Source organism: Oryctolagus cuniculus, chromosome 7 (genome assembly GCF_964237555.1).
Source record: "Oryctolagus cuniculus chromosome 7, mOryCun1.1, whole genome shotgun sequence".
Lineage (NCBI taxonomy): Eukaryota > Metazoa > Chordata > Mammalia > Lagomorpha > Leporidae > Oryctolagus > Oryctolagus cuniculus.
The window spans coordinates 42,762,508-42,787,841 of NC_091438.1; the positions used below are offsets into that span (position 1 = coordinate 42,762,508).

General features: G+C 45.5%; 1 protein-coding gene and 2 non-coding genes across 5 annotated transcripts; all 3 read left to right on the forward strand.

Moving 5' to 3' along the window:
• Nucleotides 1-1,845: 1,845 nt before the first annotated feature.
• On the forward strand, nt 1,846-25,037 carry KHDC4 (KH domain containing 4, pre-mRNA splicing factor). 3 transcript variants are annotated; one of them, XR_007924253.2, is made up of 14 exons: nt 1,846-1,985; nt 2,448-2,664; nt 6,056-6,184; nt 6,577-6,656; nt 11,569-11,621; nt 11,854-12,017; nt 12,776-12,987; nt 14,093-14,153; nt 17,142-17,199; nt 17,435-17,688; nt 21,105-21,272; nt 22,164-22,248; nt 22,839-22,930; nt 23,810-25,037. XR_007924253.2 is itself a non-coding variant. In XM_002715407.5 (14 exons), the coding sequence occupies exons 1-14, from the start codon at nt 1,948-1,950 to the stop codon at nt 24,007-24,009; spliced, it is 1,839 nt and encodes a 612-aa protein (XP_002715453.1). In that variant the 5' UTR covers nt 1,846-1,947; the 3' UTR covers nt 24,010-25,037. The 3 variants fall into 3 exon arrangements, 2 of the variants coding, with proteins under 2 accessions (XP_002715453.1, XP_017201303.1); XM_002715407.5 differs by having other exon boundaries at nt 22,136-22,248; XM_017345814.3 differs by having other exon boundaries at nt 1,911-1,985; nt 2,448-2,938; nt 22,136-22,248.
• On the forward strand, nt 12,294-12,423 carry LOC127493853 (small Cajal body-specific RNA 4). The gene has a single exon (XR_007924391.1). It is a non-coding gene; the product is annotated as a small Cajal body-specific RNA 4 (non-coding RNA).
• Nucleotides 19,366-19,502, forward strand: LOC127493845 (small nucleolar RNA SNORA42/SNORA80 family). Its single transcript, XR_007924383.1, has one exon. It is a non-coding gene; the product is annotated as a small nucleolar RNA SNORA42/SNORA80 family (small nucleolar RNA).
• Nucleotides 25,038-25,334: the final 297 nt, after the last annotated feature.

Genomic DNA, 25,334 nt, shown 5'->3' on the forward strand with positions numbered 1-25,334 from the left:
TCTGTCTCCACCTCTCTCTGTAACTCTCTTTCAAATAAATAAATCTTTTTTTTGAAAAAAAGAGAAACATTTATTTTATTTATTTGAAAGAGTTACAGAGAGAAGTAGAGACAGAGAGATCTTCCATCTGCTGGTTTTCTCCCCAAATGGCCACAATGGCCAGAGCTGATCTGATCTGAAGCCAGGAGCCAGGAGCTTCTTCTAGGTTCTCCATGTGTGCTGTCTTCTACTGCTTTCCCAAGACATAATAGAGAGCTGGATCAGAAATGGATCAGCTGGGACTTGAACCAGCGCCCATATGGGATGCCTGCAACGCAAGCTGGGGCTTTAACTGGCTGTGTCTCGGCACCAGCCCCCTAAATTACACTTTTAAGAGGGTAAATGTGGCCGGGGCCACGGCTCACTAGGCTAATCCTCCGCCTAGCGGCGCCAGCACACCGGGTTCTAGTCCCGGTCGGGGCGCCAGATTCTGTCCTGGTTGCCCCTCTTCCAGGCTAGCACTCTGCTGTGGCCAGGGAGTGCAGTGGAGGATGGCCCAAGTGCTTAGGCCCTGCACCCCATGGGAGACCAGGAAAAGCACCTGGCTCCTGGCTCCTGCCATCGGATCAGCGCGGTGTGCCAGCCACAGCGCGCCGGCCGCGGCGGCCATTGGAGGGTGAACCAACGGCAAAGGAAGACCTTTCTCTCTGTCTCTCTCTCTCTCTCACTGTCCACTCTGCCTGTCAAAAAAAAAAAAAAAAAAAAAAAAAAAAAAAAAAAAAGAGGGTAAATGTTATGGTACATGGATTATATCTCAAATTTTTAAGAAAAAAAATAAATACAATATAATTTCAATCAGAATCCCGACAGCATAGTGTTTGTTAGAAAGGAGGCAAAGGGAAAATAATGTTTAATTCGAAATCCATTTTGAAAAATCCACCTGTCAGATTAAGCAAAGACATGTACAGGAAAGAAAATTTGCTTGCCCTGACAGTTCTTCTGCAGAGTTACTGTAATAAAAACAGTAAAGCAAGGGAACGAATAGATCAATCTGGTAGGAAAGAACGCAGAAACATAACAGGGTGTGTACGCATCAAGCCAGCAGAGGGTGGCATTTGCAGGGGACATTTTCTTTATTAAAGGGTGAAAGGAAACACTGCAGATTTGTGAAAAAACACACCGCAGTTCACTCTTGCGATCTGGAGGACTCCTTGCCGCGCCAAGAATCAACTCAAGGTCCTCAGCTTGGCATTCAAGGGCTCCCAGGATCAGGCTCCCACGCTCCAGAGCCACGTGCCGGAACAGGAGGGTTACTAACCTAGCTTGATACCTCTCTAAGCCCCAGTTGAACTGTTCAGCTTCCGCTTCCTCAACGCCCCACCAAGCTGAGCAGTTTATCCTCTTCGACCTTTGCTTATTCTACAACTGTATCATACGTATATTCCAGGACCTGCGCCTTATTCTTAATTGTATCTTTACATCCCCTGCAAGGTTCACAGAACTGAAAACACAAAAACACTACAGAAGTTCTTCAGATGACCTTCGAAAAGAGCCCCTTCCCTCTGAAGCGTGCAAAAGCCGTGGGAAGACTCCCCGGCCTCTGGCCAGGACTCCACACAGACGAAGCTGAATCCGGGGAATCTAAGTTCACGCGTGTTGTTTCCTTGTCTTCCAACCTGCCCACAACAAAGATGGATTCTTCTAGCCCTCCCGTGAGTCTGCTTTCAAATGAGACAAAACAGCCATTTTTTTTATGGGCATAGCGCAAGCCGGAAAGTCACACCCTACCTTGTGTCTCAGGAACGCCAGGCGCCTTTAAATCACCGACAGTCCAATGGGAATCGACACTTTTGCCGGAACCGCTCCGCCTCACGACCGGAAGAGGCTTTGCGTCAGGGCGTTGGGGGCGGAAGTGACGGGAAGGTGGTAGTGGGGTAGTTGGCGGGTGGTTGAGTAGAGCCGGTCGCCATGTCCGCGGGGAGCGCGACGCATCCTGGAGCCGGCGGGTAAAGCTTCGCGGGCAGGGGTTTCGGAGCAAGCGTGGGGGCGCGGGAGAGACCAGGGACCTGCGTACTGGTAGAGAGGCGCTTAAGTGGGAAATGTATGTAATGGGAGGTCGGACTTCGGGGAAGAGGATGTAGAGCAGGCCTGGGGCCCCGGAAGAGAGCCGGAGGGAATCCGAGGGAGGAGGGAAGCGGGGACTTTCGGAAGGTCGAGAGCGAAGGAAGGCATGGAAGACAGAGGGAACTTTGCGTAGATGACATGGTTGAAAGGACTTTGGGAATGCGTTGAAGAAAGTGGAAATTTGGGGAAGTACAGCAGTCATTGCCTCTTTAAGGAGGCCTGAGGACTTTAGTCCTGTTAGATTTGGAGGCGTTGGATAAAGACGCCAGAGGAGAACGAGGGGGCTAAGGCTTAATAAAGGAGCGTGAGTGCTTTGGGGCCCAATATTTTCCTTCTACCTGTAGGCGCCGCAGCAAATGGGACCAGCCAGCTCCATCCCCCCTGCTCTTCCTCCCCCCAGCTGCCCCAGGTGGAGAGGTCCCCAGCAGCGGGGGGAGCCCCGGGGGCGCCACAGCTGCTCCTTCAGGAGCCTTGGATGCCGCTGCCGCTGTGGCTGCCAAGATCAATGCCATGCTCATGGCCAAAGGGAAGCTGAAACCAACTCCGAATGCTGCCGAGAAGGTATTCTAAGTCGAGGGACTCCCTAGGGGCAGTCCTGTAAGATCATCGTGGTACTGATGAAAGAGAAGAGAAAACTGAGAGAGCAGCTTGAAGATGGTTTAGTTTGAGGACTTCGTGTGGCATTCTGTGAAGGACGTTTTTCCATCCAGTTTTGACTGGATGGGTGACATTTATGGACCACATTGTTTCGCCTGCATTCACTTAGGCGTATAATGATTTCATGGAATGTCTTTAGTGCATGTGCGTTCTTCCTGATGTCAACAGAGAACTTAAGGTGAATCAGGGAGCTTTTGAGTGTCATCTTTAATCAGAATACGGATAAGGTGCATACACATAAACTGAAATGGAGGAATAATTTTTTTTATTTTTTTTATTTTTTTTTATTTTTTGACAGGCAGAGTGGACAGTGAGAGAGAGAGACAGAGAGAAAGGTCTTCCTTTGCCGTTGGTTCACCCTCCAATGGCCGCCGCGTTCAGCGCGCTGCGGCCGGCGCACTGCGCCGATCCGATGGCAGGAGCCAGGAGCCAGGTGCTTCTCCTGGTCTCCCATGGGGTGCAGGGCCCAAGCACCTGGGCCATCCTCCACTGCACTCCCTGGCCACAGCAGAGGGCTGGCCTGGAAGAGGGGCAACCGGGACAGAATCCGGTGCCCTGACCGGGACTAGAACCCAGTGTGCCGGTGCCGCTAGGCGGAGGATTAGCCTAGTGAGCTGCGGCGCCGGCTGGAGGAATAATTTTTACATGTGCCGTTTTGCTTCCATACAAATTGAGGAAATTATTGGGTCATTTTATAGAATCCGTAGTACGATTAGAATCTTATAACAAGAAGGGGTCTGATCAGAGCATTTACCTTCCCGTGTTTAGAGTCAAACTTATCTCAGATGATTAAGTTACCTGGCATTTGGCCTGAAACCCTCTAGAATTGCAGAATTCTTTGTGTTCTAGTGAGCCTGTTCCACTGTAACTATCAACTGAAAAAAGCTAGAGGTCTTGAATTAAAGTGTGCTACCCAGGGTACCTGTGAGGAGGTGAGTTCTGTTTGCAAATGCAGTCCTCAGTGAGCCTGCTGGCTAGTTCTGTGGAATATAGACCATGACCTGTGTGGATGCTTACATATTGAAGTTCTGCAGAGTAGGGGAAAACTTCTGGTGAGGTAAAAGTTTAATCTTGAGTGTATTTGTTAGGTTTCTGAAGAGAGTACAAGTCATTTGTTCATTTCTGAGGCCACACTGACCAAGAGGGAATGAATGTTCACTGCATGTTAAGAAACATAATACTGATGCCAATCACTTAAATTGATATTTTTTTCTTTAAAGAGTAATCTTTACATAGATAGTTGCAGCGGGAAGCAACACTATACATAAGTACTGGATTTAGAATCATAACACCTAGATTTAAAATCCTAAATCCCAGTTAACTGGTCATTTGGCTTTGACATCATAAACCTTATTTTTTCCTTGGCAATATTTACGCAATTTAAAATACAGTACTTCAGTCACATTTCAAGTACTCAGTTGCTAGTGGCAACCATAAAATTTTTTTAAGTAACACTCAAATCCAGTTATCTGAAGTTTGCTTGCAGTTTAGTTGAGAGAAACTAAATCAGAGTTTATGATCATGGTGACTTCCATTCTCTCTGTTGTTGTTGTTCTTTTTTTTTTTTTTTTAATTTTTGACAGGCAGAGTGAACAGTGAGAGAGACAGACAGAAAGGTCTTCCTTTGCCGTTGGTTCACCCTCCAATGGCCACCGTGGCTGGCGCACCGCGCTGATCTGATGGCAGGAGCCAGGTACTTATCCTGGTCTCCCATGGGGTGCAGGGCCCAAGCACTTGGGCCATCCTCCACTGCACTTCCCTGGCCACAGTAGAGAGCTGGCCTGGAAGAGGGGCAACCAGGACAGAATCCGGTGCCCAGACCGGGACTAGAACCCGGTGTGCTGGTGCCGTTGGCGGAGGATTAGCCTAGTGAGCCATGGCACCGGCCCTCTTTGTTCTTCTTTGATAAGAGAGTAATGGAATGATTTAAGGATTTAAATTATACTTCATGTTATTTTCATATTTTATTTGAAAGACAGAATCCATCTGCTTGGTTCGCTTTCCAGTGCCTACAACATTCAAGGCTGGGCCAGGCTGAAGCTTGGTGCTAGGAGTTCCCTCTGGGTCTCCCACTTAGGTGGCAGGGGCCCAAATATTTGAGCTATCATCTATTCCTCCCACGATGTGCGTTAGCAGAAAACTGGATCCAAAATGGAAGAACTGGGACTCACACCAGGCACTCCAATATAAATGCAGGCTCTGCAAGCTGTTTATTAACTGCTGCACCAGATTCCAGATTAACAATTTTGAGGCCGGTGCCATGGCTCAATAGGCTAATCCTCCACCTGCGGCACCGGCCCGCCGGGTTCTTGTCCTGGTTGCTCCTCTTCCAGTCCAGCTCTCTGCTGTGGCCCGGGAGGGCAGTGGAGAATGGCCCAAGTACTTGGGCCCTGCACCCGCATGGGAGACCAGGAGGAGGCACCCGGCTCCTGGCTTCAGATCAGCGCGGTGCGCCGGCCGCAGCGCACCAGCCACAGCAGCCATTGGGGGGTGAACCAATGGCAAAGGAAGACCTTTCTCTCTGTCTCTCTCTCACTGTCCACTCTGCCTGTCAAAAAAAAAAAAAAGAATTTTGAGAACATTGCGAGGACAAAATTTGATATGTTGTGATGATAGGGGTGGCTCAAAGACAACTTCCTTCTCATGAATGAGGTGTACAGGTTGTATGCATTGCTCTTTGTTTTATGACACAGCCAGCTGTTTGAGCTATAAAAGGATCATAATTGACTGTTTAATTTTCCTTTTGGAGGTTGCAGTTTCTAGTCCAGACTGTTTCTGTAATTATATGGTCATAAAATGGGCACAGGGGGCTGTTGTGGCACAGTGGTAAGCCATTGCCTACAACCCCAGCATCCCATATGACCACCAGTTTATGAGTCCCAGTTGCTTCCAACCCAGCTCCCTGCTAATAGGCCTGGGAAAGCAAGTGCCTGGGCCCCTGCTACCGACGTGGGAGATGTGAAAGGAGTTCCAGGCTCCTGCTTCCACCTAGCCCAGTCCCAGCCTCTGTGGCCATTTGGGGGTGAACCAGCAGTGGAAAATCAATCAGTCTCTCTAAGTTTGCCTTTCAGATAAATAAAATAAATTTTTTTTCAAATGGGCACAGGGCTAAGTTTACAGAACAGTCTAGTGTTGGCTTTCAGGTAAATCATTTATACTTTGGTATCATTTTGCTTGTTATTTTATTTGTGAAGAATGACCGAGTGTGCTTACAGGCAGGTGGGGGGAGGGGTAAGGAGGTGATGGGACAATTAAAAAGATTCGTTTTATCATATAAACTTTTTAATCTCGGTAGCTTCAAGCCCCTGGCAAAGGCCTCACCAGCAATAAAAGCAAAGATGACCTGGTGGTGGCTGAAGTTGAGATCAATGATGTGCCTCTCACGTGCAGAAACCTGCTGACTCGAGGACAGACTCAAGATGAGGTACGGAGGGATTGGGACTCTGGGGAAGGTGGCAGGCAGGTCAGCTCAGAAAACAGGCCCAACACAGATGGGAACATGGGAGGCATTTATTAGTAGGTTTGGGTCATGGTCTCTGAAGTCAAGGTTGAGTTTAGTTTAACTTCAGAGGAAGATCATGAAACATAGGAGTAAATTCCCTAGGTTGGTTTCAGTAAGAAACCATGGTATCAAATTTCAGGTACAGAATAGAACTCATTTCTGCCTTACTTGTTGGAATGAATTGCAATCAACCAATGAACACATCATCTTTTTTAAAAAAAAAATTTAAATTCTGTGTAACTGTATGGGATGAGGTACAGTGTTGGTATTTTTATACCTTCACTTTTTTTTAATAGAGCCGTTTCCTCTTGTAGATCAGCCGACTTAGTGGGGCTGCAGTATCAACTCGAGGGAGGTTCATGACGACGGAGGAGAAGGCCAAAGTAGGACCAGGGTATGTGTGCTTGTCCTCTGCTGTGGGGACACGCTGGGCGAGTGACTTGTGTTCGCTTCATGTTTTTCATTCTTAGGTGAATTCTTGTGTGGTTAGTAATTTGAGCGGGGTGTGGGTGTGCTTGCACATGCTTTATCCTGGGTGATAAGAAACGGTAGCAGCTGTGTTTTTCCCTGTCTCTTGAGTTTTTATTTCACAGTGTTTTTGTTAGAGGAAGCAAATTGAAGTTATATAAGAAGATGATTTTTAAGAATTTATTTTCATTTTATCTGAAAGATTTAAGCCAGGAGCCCAGAACTCAGTCCAGGCCTCCCATGTATTGGCAGGGACCCAGGTACTTGAACCCTCACCTCCTGCCTCTCAGGCTGTGCTTTAGCTGAGGCAGAAGCCAGGAACTGGGACTTGAACCAGGCACTCCAAGACGGGATGCAGGTGTCCTACACAGTAACTTTTCTTTAAGATTTCCTTATTTGGCCGGTACCGTGGCTCACTAGGCTAATCCTCCGCCCATGGCACCGGCATCCCCGGTTCTTGTCCTGGTTGAGGCGCCGGATCCTGTCCCGGTTGCTCCTCTTCCAGTCCAGTTCTCTACTGTGGCCCAGGAGGGCAGTGGAGGATGGCGTAAGTGCTTGGGCCCTGCACCCGCATGGGAGACCAGGAGGAAGCACCTGGCTCCTGGCTTCGGATCAGCGCAGCATGCCAGCTGTAGCAGCCATTTGAGGGGTGAACCAACGGAAAAAGGAAGACCTTTCTCTCTGTCTCTCTCACTATCTAACTCTGCCTGTCCAAAAAAAAAAAGATTTCCTTCCTTATTTGAAAAAGTTAGAAGGAGAGGTCTTTCATTCAGTGTTTCTCTCCCTAAATGCCTGCAGTGGCCAGGGAGGAGACAGACTGAAGCCAGGAGCTTCATCTGGGTCTCCTGCCTTGGGCCATCTTTTGCTGCCTTTCAGATGCCATTAGCAGGGAGCTGGATAGGAAGTGCAAAAATTGGGGCGTGAACCGGTCCCTATATGGGATGCTGGCATCACAGGCAGCAGCTTACCCTGCTATGCCACAACACGGGCCCCCATACAAAATGCCCATCACAAGAAGATAGTTGTTAAGATTTAACATACCTACATCTAAACTTATTTTCCTGTGAAAATTAACCCCCAACTGTGTGGTTACATTTAAGCTGTAAGTATGCGCATATTTTGTGTAAACTTAAAAAAAAAGTCTTGGGTACACATTTGACATGTCTGTCAAGATACCTATTTCAGGGGGCTGCACTGTGGCATAGTAGGCTAAGCCTCCACATGGGGTGCCGCATCCCATATGGACATTGGTTCAAGTCCCAGATGCTCTACTTCCCTTCTAGCTCTCTGCCATGGCCTGGGAAAGCAGCAGAAGATGGGCCAAGTACTTAGGCCCCTATACCCGCAGGGGAGACCTGGAAGAAGCTCCTGGGTCCTGGCTTCCAGTTGGCTCAGCTCTGGTCATTGTCTCCTTTTAGGACAATGGATGAAAGATCTTTCTCTCTAATTCTACCCTTCAAATAATAAATAATAAAAAACAAGACACAAATTTGTAAAAAGATACTTATTTCACACAGTGGAGTGTCTGGTTTCAGTACCAGCTTCCAAAACCTGATCCAGCTTCCTGCTAATGCACGTCTTAGAAGGAACGTAAGTTCATGTGTCCTGGCTTTGGCCTGGCCCAACCTTGGCTGTTGCACGCATTTGGGGAATGAACCAGCAGACTGGAGTTCTGTGTGTGTGTGTGTGTGTGTGTGTATCTGTCTGTCTGTCTGTCTCTCTCTAGGCTTTTCTGCCATTCAATTTTCTTTAAAAATCCTGCACTGCCTCCATGATGATTATAAATATAGATTTTCCTATGTAAATATTTAATCTCAAATTCTTTCCTCCCGTTATTCAGTGTTTGAGCTTCTCTTCTCTGGCAGCAGGCAAGCACTCAGAAATGTTATGTTTTGAATATCTGCTTAAACTGGATATAACTAGGAGGCAAAATTTGTGTCCTACCCAAAACCAAGAGTATATTTTGGCTTTGTGTGTAAGCTGGTTGCTGTTTTCAACTTTATCTTAAACACAGGTTTTTTTTACTTACCAGTTTTCATTAACTGTATATGGTTAATGACTGCTTTCTTCATTATTATAGTTATACCTAAACCATCATTCGTTTAGAATCTGGAGAGTCCCCTGGGGATGGGTGTTTGGCACAGGGTGCTGACCTCCACATCCTGTATCACAGTGCCTGGGTTTGAGTACCAGCTTGCCTGCTGATGCATACTCTGGGAGGCAGCAGTTGATAGCTCAAGTAGTTAGGTCCCTGACTCCCCCTTGGGAGACCAGATTTTAGTTCTTGGCTGCTTCTTCTTCTTTTTTTTTTTTTTTTTTTTTTTTTTTGACAGGCAGAGTGGACAGTGTGAGAGAGAGACAGGGAGAAAGATCTTCCTTTGCCGTTGGTTCACCCTCCAATGGCCGCCGCGGCTGGCGTACCACGCTGATCCAAAGGCAGGAGCCAGGTGCTTCTCCTGGTCTCCCGTGGGGTGTAGGGCCCAAGGACTTGGGCCATCCTCCACTGCACTCCTTGGCCACAGCAGAGAGCTGGACTGGAAGAGGGGCAACCAGGACAGAATCCGGCGCCCCGACCGGGACTAGAACCTGGGGTGCCGGCGCCGCAGGCAGGGATTAGCCTATTGAGCTGTGGCGCCGGCCGAGTTCTTGGCATTTGACACCACCCTGGCCCCCCCACTCCAGCCATTGGAGGCGTGGGTGAAGCAGTAAATGGGAGCGCTGGCTGCGTTTTATTTCTGCCTCTCAAATCATAAGTAAACAAATATATTTTTTTTGAAAGTTTGTGTTTCACTATTACTCTTACCCCATTAATTTATATAGCCAAGGCAAGTAGCCTATAATGTATTAGAGAATCCAGTAAACAAGGAATGTTTTTAAAAAGATTTATTTATTTGAAAAGCAGAGTTACAGAGAAAGAGAGAGAGTTCTTTGATTTACTGGTTCATTCCCTAAATGACCACAGTGGCCAGGGCTGGGCCAGGCCGAAGCCAGGAGCCCCTTCTGGGTCTCCTATGTGGATGCAGCGCTCAAGGACTTGGGCCATTCTCCACTGCTTTCCCAGGCACATTAGCAGGGAGCTGGATTGGAAGCACAGCAGCCAGGACTGAAACAATTGCCCATGTGGGATGCCGGCATTACAGGCTGTGCTTAACCCACTATGCCACAATGCTGGCCCCATAAAAGAGATTTTTATAAAAGTGTAATGGGGGGCCAGAGCTGTGGCGTAGCGGGTGGAGCCACTGCCTACAGTGCTGGCGTCCTATGTGGGCGCTGGTTGAAGTCCCAGCTGTTCCACTTCCAATCTAGCTCTCTGCTGTGACCTGAGGAAGCAGTGGAGGAAGGCCCTGGTCCTTGGGCCCCTGAACCCTCGTGGGAGACTCAGAGGAGGCTTGAGGCTCCTGGCCCCTGGCTTTGGTTCGGCAGAGCCCTGGCCGTTGCTGCTAATTGGGGAGTGGGCTAGCAGATGGAAGACCTCTCTCTCTGCCTCTCCTTCTCTCTCTCTGTGTAGCTCTGACTTTCAAGTAAATAAGTAAATTTTTAGAAAAAAGAAATGTTATGGGGCCGGCACTGTGGCCTAGTGGGTAAAGCCGCTGCTTGCAGTGCTGGCATCCTGTGTTGACACCAGTTCAAGACCCAGCTGCTCCAGTTCTAATCCAGCTCTCTGCTATGGCCTAGGAAAGCAGTGGAAGATTGCCCAATTGTTAGGGCCCCTGCACCTGTGTGGGAGACCTAGAAGAAGCTCCTGGCTTCAGATAGGCACAGCTCTGGGCTTTGCAGCGAATTGGGGAGTGAGCAATAGATGTAAGACCTCTCTCTCTTTCTCTGCCTCTATTTCTCTCTCTGTAACTCTGATTTTCAAGTAAATAAATAAATCTTTTTTTTTAAAAAGTTACGTTTGGGGCTAGAGCTGCATCCACGTGGGAGCCCAGGAAGAAGCTCCTGGTTCCTGGCATTGGCATAGCACAGCCCTGGCTGTTGCAGCCATTTGGGGAGTGAACCAGTGGATGGAAGATCTCTCTCTGCTTCTCTCTCTCTGTAACTCTACCCTTCAAATAAATTAATCTTTTTTTTTTTTTGGACAGGCAGAGTGGACAGTGAGAGAGAGAGAGAAAGGTCTTCCTTTTCCGTTGGTTCACCCCCCAATGGCTGCTGTGGCCGGTGCACTGTGCTGATCCAAAGCCAGGAGCCAGGTGCTTCTCCTGGTCTCCCATGCTGGTGCAGGGCCCAAGGACTTGGGCCATCTTCCACTGCACTCTCGGGCCATAGCAGAGGGCTGGACAGGAAGAGGAGCGACTGGGACTAGAACCCGGTGTGCCGGCGCCGCAGGCGGAGGATTGGCCTATTGAGCCGCGGTGCCGGCCCAAATAAATTAATTTTGAAGAACAAAAAAGGTTCATCTCCTGGAAAGGCAGAGAGGGAGAGAGCATGAGCATGAGCATGAGTGAGCTTTTCCATCAGCTGTTTCACTCCCCAAATGCCCACAACAGTGCAGGCTAAAGCTAAGAGTCCAGAACTCCATCAGGATTTCCCACATTGGTGGCAGGCGCCCAAGTACTTGGATCATCATCCACTTCCTCTGGATGCACTAGCAGGAAACTGGATTGGAAATGGAGTGGTGGAGACAAAATTCTGGCTCTGTTATGGGGTGTGAATGTCCCATGCTGTGCAATAGGGCCTGCCCCGGGAATTCTGTTCTTGAATGTTGAATTGTTTTAGTTGATTGGATAACATTGTTGATGAGCCCTAAAAACAGAATTGATTTTTGTATTACAAATGAAATATTTCAATCCTTTGATTTTGGCTAATTTGAGATTATTCTTTTGTATTTTTCTTTATAGGGATCGTCCATTATATCTTCATGTTCAGGGGCAGACACGGGAATTAGTGGACAGTAAGTAATGTTTTGTGAAGAGCCAAGTACAGCTGTGTGGGCTGTTTTACCTCTTACTTTTGAGCTATAGATCAGCGTGTGTGGTTTAGAGTTGACAAGCCACATAATTTGGGTATCCTGTGGAGTAGTGCTCAAGTAATTGAACCTGTGGCCCGTTTTTATCATTAGACACTAGGCAGCTCATTCAGTTGTTTGGCGTAGTGTCTTACTCTTTGTTTTTTTTTTTTCCCAGGAGCTGTAAACCGAATCAAAGAAATTATCACCAATGGAGTGGTAAAAGCTGCTACGGGGACAAGCCCAACTTTCAATGGTGCAACAGTCACTGTCTATCACCAGCCAGCTCCCATTGCACAGCTGTCTCCAGCTGTTAGCCAGAAGCCTCCTTTCCAGTCAGGGGTACGTTCTGAGGGAGGGATCATCATTTTATTTCTGTAAAAATGATACATGCCACATAATCATGCGAGGAAAAAAACATCAGATCCCGAGATTCCAGTCAGAGTTACCCACTGTTCATATTCTGTTGGCGGACTAGCTAGGTTTCCCAAATACTCGGAACATCTGAGCACCCTTATCAACATCCTGATGAATTCTAGAAAGGGGCCTGACAGCACGGGTATGTACATGGCACAGTGTGCAGGTGGTGGTTTTACTTAATTTGTGAGCTTGATGGCAGCTGGAGGACTAAGAAGGCTGAGTCTGATGAAGCAAGACTCGGCTGATACACTCCTCCTAGAAAAAAGGGTTGGAGAGAGCAGCTCTCCTTGGAGAAGATCACGGGGGCTGACTGTACTACCCGACATTCTGTTCCGGTTTCCTAAGAGCCTGGCTTTGCTGCAACATCTTTTTGTCTTAACCTCAGTTGGAGGGAAGTAGATATGTTTACTCAGTATCATCTCTGGGATGTTTGACTCGGGTATTTGTAGCTGAATAGAATCTTCAGCTGAGCAGAATTAGGTGTTTCTTTTGTAGGTAGGTGTGGGGAAAATGAAGTTCTGAAGTGAGGGTCCTTGGCCGAGTTTATTTTTGTGGTCCAGATCATAGGAGATCCTAATTGTGGATGTGATTGAGAGTATCTTGGGATTTAAAGTATTTTACATAACAATTTTCTAAAAGATTAGCATTTGTTTAATCTGAGATATTTCCTTCTTCCACAGATGCATTATGTTCAAGATAAATTATTTGTGGGTCTAGAACATGCTGTGCCCACTTTTAATGTCAAAGAGAAGGTGGAAGGTCCAGGCTGCTCTTATTTGCAGCATATTCAGATTGAAACGGGTGCCAAGGTCTTTCTACGGGGCAAAGGTTCGGGCTGCATTGAGCCAGCATCTGGTCGGGAAGCTTTTGAACCTATGTATATTTATATCAGGTATGCACCGCTGGGGCCGAGGACGTTTGCACCCTTGACAGCGTCTCAGGGCAGGCTAGAATGATTCAGAAGGAGAAGAAAATGAGCTTAGTAGAAACACATGGGATTTAGATAAATATTAGGAATAGTAGCTTTATAATTAATAGACATTGAGTTAGGAGGTAATTAACTCTTTGTTATTCAGGTCCTTGGATTTTATCCTAGTTTATTATCCTAAAATGAGCTGGGACAAACCTAAAATAACTTTCATTTAAATCTATGATAATATTAATATGTCTTACGAGTGATTTAATGACCTGTAAATGTTTATATCAAGAATTATCACTACCCAGAGAAAGACCACTGACATTTACATCCATCTCTCTGTGTTTTCATTAATTTATTTGAGAGAAAGACAAAGAGAACTCCCATTCTTTGGTTCACTCTGCAAATGTGCCTGCTGGCCAGGGATATAGTAAAACTAGACCCAGGAACTGGGAACTCAATCCAGGTCTCGCATGGGATGGTAGGAACTTAATTACTTGAGCCATTTACTATTGCCTCCCACAGTCATTTTGGTGGGAAGCTGGAGCTAGGCATGGGAACCAAATACTCTGATGTAGGTTGTTTGAGCATATTTTTTTAATGTTTTAACATTTTTTTAAAAAAGTTGTATTTAATTAACTGGCAGAGTTACAGAGAGGGAGGGAGAGACAGAGATCTTCCATGCACTGGTTTACTCACCAAGTGGTTGTATCCGCCTAGGCTGGGCCAGGCTGAAGCCAGGAGCTTGGAACTTCATCCTAGTCTCCCACATGGGTGGGCAGGGAGCTGGATTGGGAGTTTAGCAGCTGGGACTTGAACTGGTGCTCATGGGATGTTAGTGTCATAGGTGGTGGCTTAACCCGCTGCCTGGACATGGGTATCTTAACTGCTAAACACTTAACTCCTTGTATCTCAAAAGGTTTATATGACATTATTTTTGTGTTCCTATTTATAATTTTTCAGAGGGTTAGGTCTGAGCTACAATAAATATACTAAAGGAAATTGATAGAATGAAAACAGAAAGAATTCTGTATTGTTGGTTTTTTCCTTCCATTGAATGCTGCCTCTCATTTCTTTGCAGTCATCCCAAACCAGAAGGCCTGGCTGCTGCTAAGAAGCTCTGTGAGAATCTCTTACAAACAGTGAGTTGCTTTTGTCTGCTATTCAGAATATTTGCCATTTTAGAATGTGTCTGCTCCTGCTGTGTCAGATTACTGCAGATGTGGTGATGGCTTATTCTATCACAGTTCAGGACGCCTGAAGTGTGAAATCAGCGTGCTGGCAGGCTGATTGCTTCTATAGTCTTTGAGAGAGCAAGTATCACCTGCTGTCTCTCTGCTGCTGGTTGAGTTGATACTCTTTGGCTTATGTTAGCATAATTTCAATCTGAAACAGGAGTAAAGGTGAGCATTTGGCTTGGCACTTGAGATACTACTTAAGGGGCTGGCACTGTGGTTTAGTGGGGAAAAGCCATTGCTTGCAGTGCTGGCATACTATATGGTTGCCAGTTTGAGTCCCAGCTGCACCACTTCTGTTCCAGCTCTTTGCTGTGGCCTGGGAAAGCAGTGGAGAATGGCCCTAGTCCTTGGGCCCGTGCACCCATGTGGGAGTCCTGGAGTAACCTCCAGGCTCCCGGCAGCAGATTGGCCCAGCTCCAGCTGTTGCAGCCATTTGGGGAGTGAGCCAGCGGATGGAAGACCTCTCTCTTTCTGTGTCTGCCTCTGTGTAACTACCTTTCAATAAAGAGATTTTTAAAAGATACCATTTGAGTCTCCTGCTATGATAGTTTTTTTTTTTGTTGTTGTTGTTGTTGTTTTTTGACAGGCAGAGTGGACAGTGAGAGAGAGAGGCAGAGAGAAAGGTCTTCCTTTGCTGTTGGTTCACCCTCTAATGGCCGCTGCGGCCGGCGCGCTGCGGCCGGTGCACCGCGCTGATCCGATGGCAGGAGCCAGGTACTTATCCTGGTCTCCCATGGGGTGCAGGGCCCAAGTACTTGGGCCATCCTCCACTGTACTCCCGGGCCACAACAGAGAGCTGGCCTGGAAGAGGGGCAACCGGGACAGAATCCGGCGCCCCGACCGGGACTAGAACCTGGTGTGCCGGCGCCACAAGGCAGAGGATTAGCCTAGTGAGCCATGGCGCCGGCCTGCTATGATAGTTTAAAGCATGTTAGCTATGTGTTTGAGATAATTGCTCATTTGATTATCCATTCTTTATTTTCTACAAATAGTTAACTAAAAATTAAGCCATGTGATTATTTTTATGACACTTGAAAAGGAAGTCAGGTGGGTTGAGTATGTTCTATCTGTACTATGTTTCTTTGGCATTTAAGGTGCCTTATTGGGAAGTGTTGTTTTTTGTTTTTTGTTTTTTTTTGACAGGCAGAGTTAGACACTGAGAGAGAGAGAGAGACAGAAACAAAGAGAAAGGTCTTCCTTTGGTTGGTTCACCCCCCAAATGGCTGCTATGGCCGGCGCGCTGCACCAATCTGAAGCCAGGAGCCAAGTGCTTCCTCCTGGTCTCCCATGAGGGTGCAGGGGCCAAGCACTTGGGCCATCTTCCACTGCACTCCCAGGCCACAGCAGAGAGCTGGACTGCAAGAGGAGCAATTGGGACAGAATCCAGCACCCCAGCTGGGACTAGAACCCAGGTGCTGGTGCTGCAGGCAGAGGATTAGCCAAGTGAGCTGTGGTGCTGGTCCCCCTCCCCCCCAAGGTGTATTTATTTATTTGAAACTTAGCTATATAGAAAAAGAGGGAGCAAGATCTTCTGGTTCAAGATCTGCTGGTTCACTCCCCGGATGGCTGTTAGAAGGCCACAACACTGAGGCTGAGCCAGGCCAGAGCCAGGAGCTTCATCTGGGTGAATGCAGGGGCCCAAACACTTGAGCAGTCTTCACTGGTCTCGCAGGTGCATCAGCAGGGAGCTGGATCTGAAGTGGAGCAGCTGGGACACAAAGTAGTACCCATATGGGATGCTGGTGGAGGCTTTCCCTACTATGCCACAACACCGGCCCTACTGTATTTCCTTTGTGTATAACTTGATTTACCAATTCTTGTATCACATAACTTCTTTGGCCATTTTCTGTCTTTTTGTTGGTACTGGAAGTTATAGGTTCAGTATTTAAGATTTACTTATTTATTTGAAAGAGTTACACAGAGGGGAGAGAGAGAGAGAGGTCTTCCATCTGCTGGTTCACTTCCCAATTGGCCTCAATGGCTGGAGCTATGTTGATCCAAAGCCAGGAGCCAGGAACTTCTTCCGGTCTCCCACATGGATGCAAGGGCCCAAGCACATGGGCCATCTTCCACTGCTTTCACAGGCCATAGCAGAGAGCTGGATCAGAAGTGGAGCAGCCAGGACTCGGTACTGCAGGCAGCGGCTTTACCTGCTACACCACAGCGCTGACCCCATATTAAGTCTTTATTAAACTGAGCTCTTTAGGACAAGGCACCTAGTAATTGAAAATAAATTCTCACTGGTACACTAACAACTTAGGAATTTCCTAACTACTTAATTTTTTGAACTTTCTAGGGATTTTGTACCTTGAAATTGAGTCTAGTCTGGGGGATTTAGGATTCCACTTGCTTCTGATTCTCAAAACCTGGCTTACTCATTTATAGTCTACCTTGGCCAGCACCGCAGCTCAGTAGGATAATCCTCCTCCTGCAGCGCCAGCACCCTGGGTTCTAGTCCTAGTTGGGACGCTGGATTCTGTCCCAGTTGCTCTTCTTGCAGTCCAGCTCTCTGTTGTGGCCTGGGAGTGCAGTGGAGGATGGCCCAAGTGCTTGACCCCTGCACCCTCATGGGAGACCAGGAGGAAGCACCTGGCTCTTGGCTTCGGATTGGCGCACCACGCTGGCTGTAGCAGCTGTTTGGGGGGTGAACCAATGGAAGGAAGACCTTTCTCTCTGTCTCTCTCTCTCTCACTGTCTAACTGCCTGTCAAAAAGAAAATTATAGTCTATCTTATTAAAAATTACTAAATTAAAAAAGTTAAATGTAATTAGAACATCAGTGGAAGTATTTTAATTTCTAACTGCTTTAGTCCTAGAAGTATATGATCAGACTTTTATAAATAATACAGTTAGGATTGTCTCCCATATTAATGTGTTTTTGCCTCTTTTTCAGGTTCATGCTGAATACTCTAGATTTGTGAATCAGATTAATACTGCCGTACCTTTACCAGGTGTGTATGTCTTGCAGTGTTGAAAGTGTTTTGTTAGTGGTAGTTATGTGTAACTATGGTACTTGAGGCTGGTCTTAACTGTGCCAGGGCACTAATAATATTCCCTTCAACTTAGGGTAATTTGGAAAGCCATTCATGCCTCAGTATTTTTCTCCCCTAGATATTAAGTTTAATATTCAGCTAAAATGTCTCATTCTGCTGCAGCTGATTAAACACTTTTTTTCTTCCCCCTCAGGCTATACACAACCCTCTGCTATAAGTAGTGTCCCTCCTCAACCACCATATTATCCATCCAATGGCTATCAGTCTGGTTACCCTGTTGTTCCCCCTCCTCAGCAGCCAGTTCAACCTCCCTACGGAGTACCAAGCATAGTGCCACCAGCTGTTTCATTGGCACCTGGAGTCTTGCCAGCGTTACCTACTGGAGTCCCACCTGTGCCAACACAATACCCGATTACACAAGTGCAGCCTCCTGCTAGCACTGGACAGGTAGGATGCAGGATGCGAAGTCTAACATTGAATTTAGGAGACACTGGGGAGGGGGATGTGGGAGGAGATGGAGATGTATAATATGGAGATAACTATAATGTGGGTGGCTCTTTGACCATTGTCTTTATTTTCACCATCAGCATATCTGAAAACTTTGTGTGTGTCATTACGTGTACTTGTTTTTACAAGTCTTGACACTAAATAGTGGTTTACGATGCAGCCAATTAGCAGACTTTTTTCCCCTGTTGATTTGTGTATTTTTACTTTGCTTCAAAGGCAGAGAGATCTTCTGTTGTGCAACAACTGGTGTTGGGTCAAGCTGAAGCCAAGAGCCCCAGACTGGGTCTGGGGCTCCTGTGTGGGTAGAATCCAAGTACTTAAGCAATTACCTGCAGTCTCCCAACGTGTGTGTTAATAGGAAGCTGGTAGGTTGGTGGCTGAGCTGAGATTTGAACTATGCAGGCTGACATGAGATGGCAGGCATCCCAAGTGACATCTTAACCACTGAGCCAAGTGTTCCCCCACAAGCGTTTTATTGAGTTCCAGGGTGTAAAGATTTTAGGCTTTCTGAGGCACACAGTCTTTATCACAACTGCTTTACACTGTTGTGGCATAAAAGCAGCCATAGAACATAGCTAAATGGATGAGAATGGCTATGCTGTAATACGAATTTATTTACAAAAATGGGTGGCCAACCAACATTGTGGTTTTCTGTCCTTAGCTTTGCATTGTTAACAGAATCAGGGATAAGGAGGCTGGCCTATTACCTCTTTGCCCCAATAGCTAAAATTTAGCAGGTCTAATTTCAGTTTACTTATTTGCGTTATATTTTAAAGGCACAGAGCTCTTCCAGTGGTTCATTCTCCCCAAATGCCTGCAACATGCAACAGCCAGGGCTGGGCCCCACCAACATCAAGAACCTGGAACTCAGTCTGAGTCTCCCACATGGGTGACAGTGACTCAAGCACTTGAGCCATCACCTGCTACCTGTCAGGGTGTGCATTAGCGGGAAACTGGATTGGAAGGGGAGGAACCGATCTCAAACCAGGCTTAACAATGTGGGATGCAGGCATCCCAAACAGCTGCCTCAGCAGTTTTAATCTTAGAGAAGGAAACACTATATCATATGCAGTTGTTGATAGGCTAAGAGATACATTGCAACCTGAAGGATTACAAGTACTGATATGTTTCTTTCTTTTTTTTTTTTTTTTAATTTTTTTAATTTTTTGACAGGCAGATAGGAGAGTGAGAGAGAGAGTGAGAGAGAAAGGTCTTCCTTTGCCGTTGGTTCACCCTCCAATGGCCGCCGCGGCCGGTGCACTGCGGCTAGCGCACCGCGCCGATCCGATGGCAGGAGCCAGGTACTTCTCCTGGTCTCCCATGGGGTGCAGGGCCCAAACACTTGGGCCATCCTCCACTGCACTCCTGGGCCACAGCAGAGAGCTGGCCTGGAAGAGGGGCAACCGGGACAGAACCCGGCGCCCCGACCGGGACTAGAACCCGGTGTGCCAGCGCCGCAAGGCGGAGGATTAGCCTAGTGAGCCGCGGCGCCAGCAGTACTGATATGTTTCTTTACTGATTTCTTAAATTATGTAAGAAAATAAAATTTTAGGAAAGAATGTATGTCTAGGTCATTTGGATGAATTGATACTTGGAGGCGGGGAGCAACTGCTGAGAGCATGGTAATGGATTTATGGTAGGCCCTTCTCTGTGGGCCTCTCATAGTGTACCCATGCCAGAGTAAACGGCAGCCTCGAACCATTGCCCAGCTTCCCTGTGTGTGGACTGTGAGCACTGATGCAGGTTGCACAATGTGTAACAAAGCCTTAGGAACTAAATTCTGCTTATGATCGCTGGTCACAGTTACTTTGCTTTATTTATTTTTTTTTTTAAGGGAAAGGGTTTATTGGGGAAAACCCAGCAGACTGGAGGGGAGGGACGGAGAAGGATAAGAGAGAAATGAGAGGAGAGAAGAGCCAAGAGTTGCTTTATGTATTTCAACAGATGTGTGGTTCCCCATCTTTGAGCTGCAGCTCTTTGTAATCAAGAAGCCCTAGGTCAGAATGGTTAAAAGCTAGGCATTAGATTGCAGGGGTTGATCAAGTTTTCCCATTTTTTAGCTGTATTTTTTTTTTTTTTTAAGATTTATTTATTTATTTTGAAAGAGTTACACGGAGAAAGAGAGAGAGGTCTTCCATCCTCTGGTTCACTCCCCAGTAGGCCGCCAACGGCCGGATCTGTGCCAATACGGAGCCAGGAGCTTTTTCTGGGTCTCCCATGTGGGTGCAGGGGCCCAAGGACTTGGGCCATCTTCTATTGTTTTTCCAGGCCATAGCAGAGAGCTAGATTGGAAGAGGAGCAGCCAGGACTAGAACCTGTGCCCATATTGGATACCAGCGCTTTAGGCCAGGGCATTAACCCGCTGCGCCACAGCGCGAGCCCCCAGCTGTATGTTCTTTGGATGTGACTTAATCTATCCTTAAAATGGGCCTAATGATAAAATATCATAAGGCTTACAATGATTGAGATGACCAAGCAGTCAATAAGTTACCTGTTATAGTTAAAGAAAGAGTTTTCCTTTTAAGAGTGCTGATTTTTATGTGATACATACTATCTTTTTGGTTACTACTTCTTCCTATTTGAATCAGACCTCTAAACCATTAGTACAGGTGTTGACATGGTGACTTATTAATAACCAGGGGATGGGTAAATGAAGTTGCCTCTGCCACAGGCATTATTGGCATTTATGATACAGAAAGAGCAGTTCACATTAATTGAAAGTGCTTTCGATAAGAAAGTCCTTGTTTGATGACTTCTGAACTAAGTAAGGGATTTGACTTTTTATTGTTTGTTAATGGTCATATTTGCTCCCAATATCCCAAAAGGACAACAGGTTTTTCCTGAGAACTCAACAGCACTGTATGCGGATTGTCAGCTTTATATTTCCCTAGGATAAAGGTGGCAAGGCTTGGTGATAGTCTTACCAAATTAAACATGAAGGAGGGGCTGGCGCCATGTCTCACTTGGTTAATCCTCTGCCTGCAGCACCAGCTTCCCATATGGGTGCCGGGTCTAGTCCCAGTTGCTCCTCTTCCAGTCTAGCTCTCTGCTGTGGCCCGGGAGGGCAGTGGAGAATGGGAGGCCAGGAGGAAGCACCTGGCTCCTGGCTTCGGATCAGCGCAGCTCCGGCTGTAGCAGCCATTTTGGGAGTGAACCAATGGAAGGAAGACTTTTCTCTCTGTCTTTCTCTCTCACTGTCTAACTCTATCTGTAAAAAAAAAAAAAAAAAAAAACACACAAAAAACCAAGGACTTGAAGATGAAAAGACACATCTGTGTGTTATATTGTGATCATTGCTTGCCATTTTAGTTGCACAGTCTCACACATTTTTCCTCCTTGGTTTGTTTTGGCCCCAGAGTCCAATGAGTGGTCCTTTCATTCCTGCTGCTCCTGTCAAAACTGCCTTGCCTGCTGGCCCCCAGCCCCAGCCCCAGCCCCCACTCCCAGCTCAGCCCCAGGCACAAAAGAGACGATTCACAGAGGAGCTACCAGATGAACGCGAATCTGGACTTCTTGGATACCAGGTTAAATACAATACCTTGTCTTTTCTTTGTCCTATCCTCCTACTGTATTCTCCCTTTAAAGAAAGAATTTCACATCTGTATCAGGTGTCCTCCCAGTGCTGGGATTTCTGCTTTCTAGGATCAATTTAGGTTAGAGTTTTATTACTGAGGATTAACTTCAAGGAAGCGTGACTCCTTTTGGGTGGGTTTTGTTTTTGCATCAGTTTGAAAAGAAAATACAAATCTCTCAATCTAGAAAGAAATACCCCTTCCTTTTATAGTACAGCCGACTCATGAGACTCTGATAGTTTTCACTGCCCTTTGCCCCTCTCCAAAAGCCTTCAGTCTGCCAGTATGTGGTTTGTATTTAAAGCTTTGGCTTTCAGTTTGTTACTTTCTCTTTCTGCACTAAAAGGGTGATTTCTCTCTCCAGCCACCACCCCCCAGAGACTGCCAGAGATGGAGTAATTCTGTGCATACACATAATTGTAAAAATAACCATTCACTGAAGTTAAAAAATTATTAAAATATGTAGTTTTGGTGCAATTTTATCAGGAGAAGCACCTTTACATTTCGCCAGAATTGTTGAGGTATTCTTGAAGCAAAAGCATTTTTACAGTTTATAACTAGGTTAATACAAGCCAGTTGAATTATGGGCAGTCAGCTGAAAGCATAGCATAATGAGTTAGAGGATCCCTGACTAGGTCCTAGGAGGGAACAGAATTCCCTACTTTGACAACAGTTGTATTCCAAAGACCTATGTAGTACAGTTTAACTTACTGCAATTTATCAGAAAGATGAGGCACTTGACAGTTACATTAAGGAGCTAAAGTCAATACAGCAGTTGTAGATTTGCTAATGCCACTGTATTTTTCTGCTCATAGCATGGACCCATTCATATGACTAATTTAGGTACAGGCTTCTCCAGTCAGAATGAGATTGAAGGTGCAGGATCGAAGCCGGCAAGTTCCTCAGGCAAAGAGAGAGAGAGGGACAGGTAAGTGAATTAGAACAATTACCCAAATATGTTGGAGTGTCATTTGCTTGCCCCACTGCCATGAATAATGGACATTGCTATCAGCATTAGTCATTTGAATCAAGCTCATGTTTGATAGAGTAATGAAAGATAGAATCATTTGCCTTTCAGAGTCCTAGAAGCAGTTGCACTCAGCTTTGAAGAATTTGGCACTTCCACATCTTCCTTTACTTTAACTTTCTGCATCTTAGCCATTTTCCTAAGGGTGGACAGTGACACAAGTGTTTAAAAAAAAAAAAAAGGCTATTTTAACTCTTTGAATGGGGAGTCTCGCCTGCCTGCCATCCAGTGTTTCATTTTGCTTTTTCTATAAGGAGCAGAGAGAGCTTTGTGCAACAGTTTATTCTTTAGCATGGCCCAGTTATGTAGACAGGCCTTGTAATTTTTGTACTTGATAACGGCTCAAGAGAGGGATGGAGGTAGGGAGGAAAGGTTAAAATTAATGGTTGGAATGAACATGAAGGATTATCTGCATGTTTAATTGTTCTACTTTTTGTGCTGGATTAGTTTAAGTTTGCCTGAAAGAAAGTTTCATTGTGTCTTTCTAACAGGCAGTTGATGCCTCCACCAGCCTTTCCAGTGACTGGAATAAAAACAGAATCTGATGAAAGGAATGGATCTGGGACCTTAACAGGGAGCCACGGTGAGTGAGGTGTAGCTGGGGGAACAGGGAATTGACCAAGTAGGACTGGTCTGCAGCTGTCAGTTTTCTAACCTGATGTCATTCAGGTGTTTAATCCAACCTCTGTAATCTACTGGCTAATGAGAGTTTTTTTGTTTTTGTTTTTATTTATATGGACAGCATATATTTACACAGCTTTTTATTTTCAACCGACGTGTGTCTAGAAAAGAGGCACTCAACTTATTTTGTACGTAGCATCAGTGACATTAAAACTCTTAAGAAATACTAATAATTGGTAGGTCATTTCAAAATTCTGTTGCCTGTGTTGTCTGGAGGTAATGTGATCCAGAACTAATAAAAACTGAGCCACATATCCCCTCGTAGCTCTTTTGGTCAGTAACGGTCAGCTTGTGGCTGTTAGGGAAAGGTTGTCTTTTAGCAGCTCAGAACTCTTAAATCGTATAGTGGTGCATGGAGTCATTTTTGTTCCTTGTCCATAATCATGATAAAAATGAACAGAAGAAAGTACATTTTTCTTTTCTTAACTTCTTTTCTTTTAACTCTTTAAAAGGTGAAATACCAGCCCCAAGAGACTCACTTGCTAACTTTCCTTTTTTTCTTTTTTTTTCTTTTTTTTTGTGTTTCTTTTTTCTTTCTCTGTTTTCTTACATGGTTCTGGTGGATTCACATTTGCTGATGCTGGTGCTGTTTTTCGTGTGATCTTCAACGTTTTTGGGTGACCATTGACCCTGTGACCTCAAAATGGTGTCCAACTAACCAATTACAATTAACATCTTTTTTTTTTAATTAACGAATTTGTGGTATTATCTTTTTTTTTTTTTTTTTTTTTTTTTTTGTCTTGGTGGGGAATGGGGTTGGGGTTATTTTCCTCTATTCTAGATTATCCAGCCAAGAAGATGAAAACTACAGAGAAGGGATTTGGCTTGGTGGCTTATGCTGCAGATTCATCTGATGAAGAGGAGGAGCATGGAGGTCATAAAAATGCAAGTAATTTTCCGCAGGGCTGGAGTTTGGGATATCAGTACCCTTCGTCACAACCACGCGCTAAACAACAGATGCCATTCTGGATGGCGCCATAGGAAGCAGTGGAATGGAGTTTTGACCCTCGGTGACTCTTCTTAGCAATAATGCATGCATTTGATTTAACAAGACTCTGGGGCCTCTACTGGGAACCATCTTGGACCTTTGCAGAAGTTAGAGATGCAGTGCCCCCTCTGTTGAGAGAATTCCGTTTTTTAAAGAAAATTCGGCAGTGGCATAACATGTGTTAAAATCTACCTAGAATCACAAATTTGTCTCAGAAGCTTTCTAACAGTTGTTGAAATGTGCTTGTCCAACAAAGCATCAGGGTCATTCCCAAATACATGTGCCCTGGTCCAGCATTTTCCAAATGAATAAGCCCAATTCTGATGTAAAGAAAGTTTTATTTGTATTTTACTACTGTTTGGTCGATTTTGATAATAACTGGTTACAAACAAAGCCTTACTATTTATTAGTGGGGAAATGATTTTAAGACCATCTTTTCCTTTCATTACTTAATTCCAGAAGATCCTCCTTTCATTTTGTTTTTCTGTTTTGGGAAATGCTAGCTGGATCCTGAATAGGGAAATGAAGTTATTTTTTCATTGTGACTTTTTAATCGGGGTGATCCAGAGTTGGCCCCTTCAGGCACATGTGTCAGAGAGCCATTGTATTTTTATTGCCCTTCTAAGCTCCTGTTTTCAGCTGAGTCAGAAAACTACTTGACTAAGAGCTGGTCAGAACTCACCACAAATACGAAACACAGTGGTCTGTGTCTCTGGGAACTGGTTGCGGCTGAGGAGAGAGTGGCTGCTCAGTAGGATGGTGGACTCAGTGACTGGAGTTGCTACATGTCCTTTTTCTTGGCATTACAGGTTTTGCCAAAAGAACTTTTTTGTATCAAATATTGATGTGTGAAAGTGAAGGAGCTAGTCTGCCGAACCAGGAGTAGTTTGAGATACTGAACTGTCATTTTTGCACATTTGAATACTTTACAGGCTGGCTTTGTATAAACTTATCCTCTGGTTTCCTATATGTTGTAAATATTTAGACCACAATTTCATTATAAATAAATGTATAAATATTCTGCTTGTGTTTCTGTCTTTTTCTTCCACGCCCATCCATACGCTGAAACTTTAGCATAATGTGATTGGATCCTCACCAGAAAGATACATACAGATAATTCTTAGAGTTTTGTAACTGCAAAAAAGTCCACGTTAAAATTTTTCAGGGTTACCATGTTGGTGTTTTGCATTTTGTTTTAGCTTTCCTTTATCAGTGGGTTAAAGACAAAATTTAATTCACTAAATAATTTTAAGATAATTTATTTAATTTAATGCCACTCATTTTAGTATCTTCATGTATTTAAAATACATGCTTAAGG

Bases quoted from the DNA above. Each gene is read 5' to 3' on its own strand.
- KHDC4 (XM_002715407.5), top strand. From the start codon at position 1,948: ATGTCCGCGGGGAGCGCGACGCATCCTGGAGCCGGCGG. The intron at 21,273-22,135 runs GTTAAATACAAT...TTCTGCTCATAG, and splicing joins CTGGACTTCTTGGATACCAG to CATGGACCCATTCATATGAC. The intron at 22,249-22,838 runs GTAAGTGAATTA...TCTTTCTAACAG, and splicing joins AAAGAGAGAGAGAGGGACAG to GCAGTTGATGCCTCCACCAG.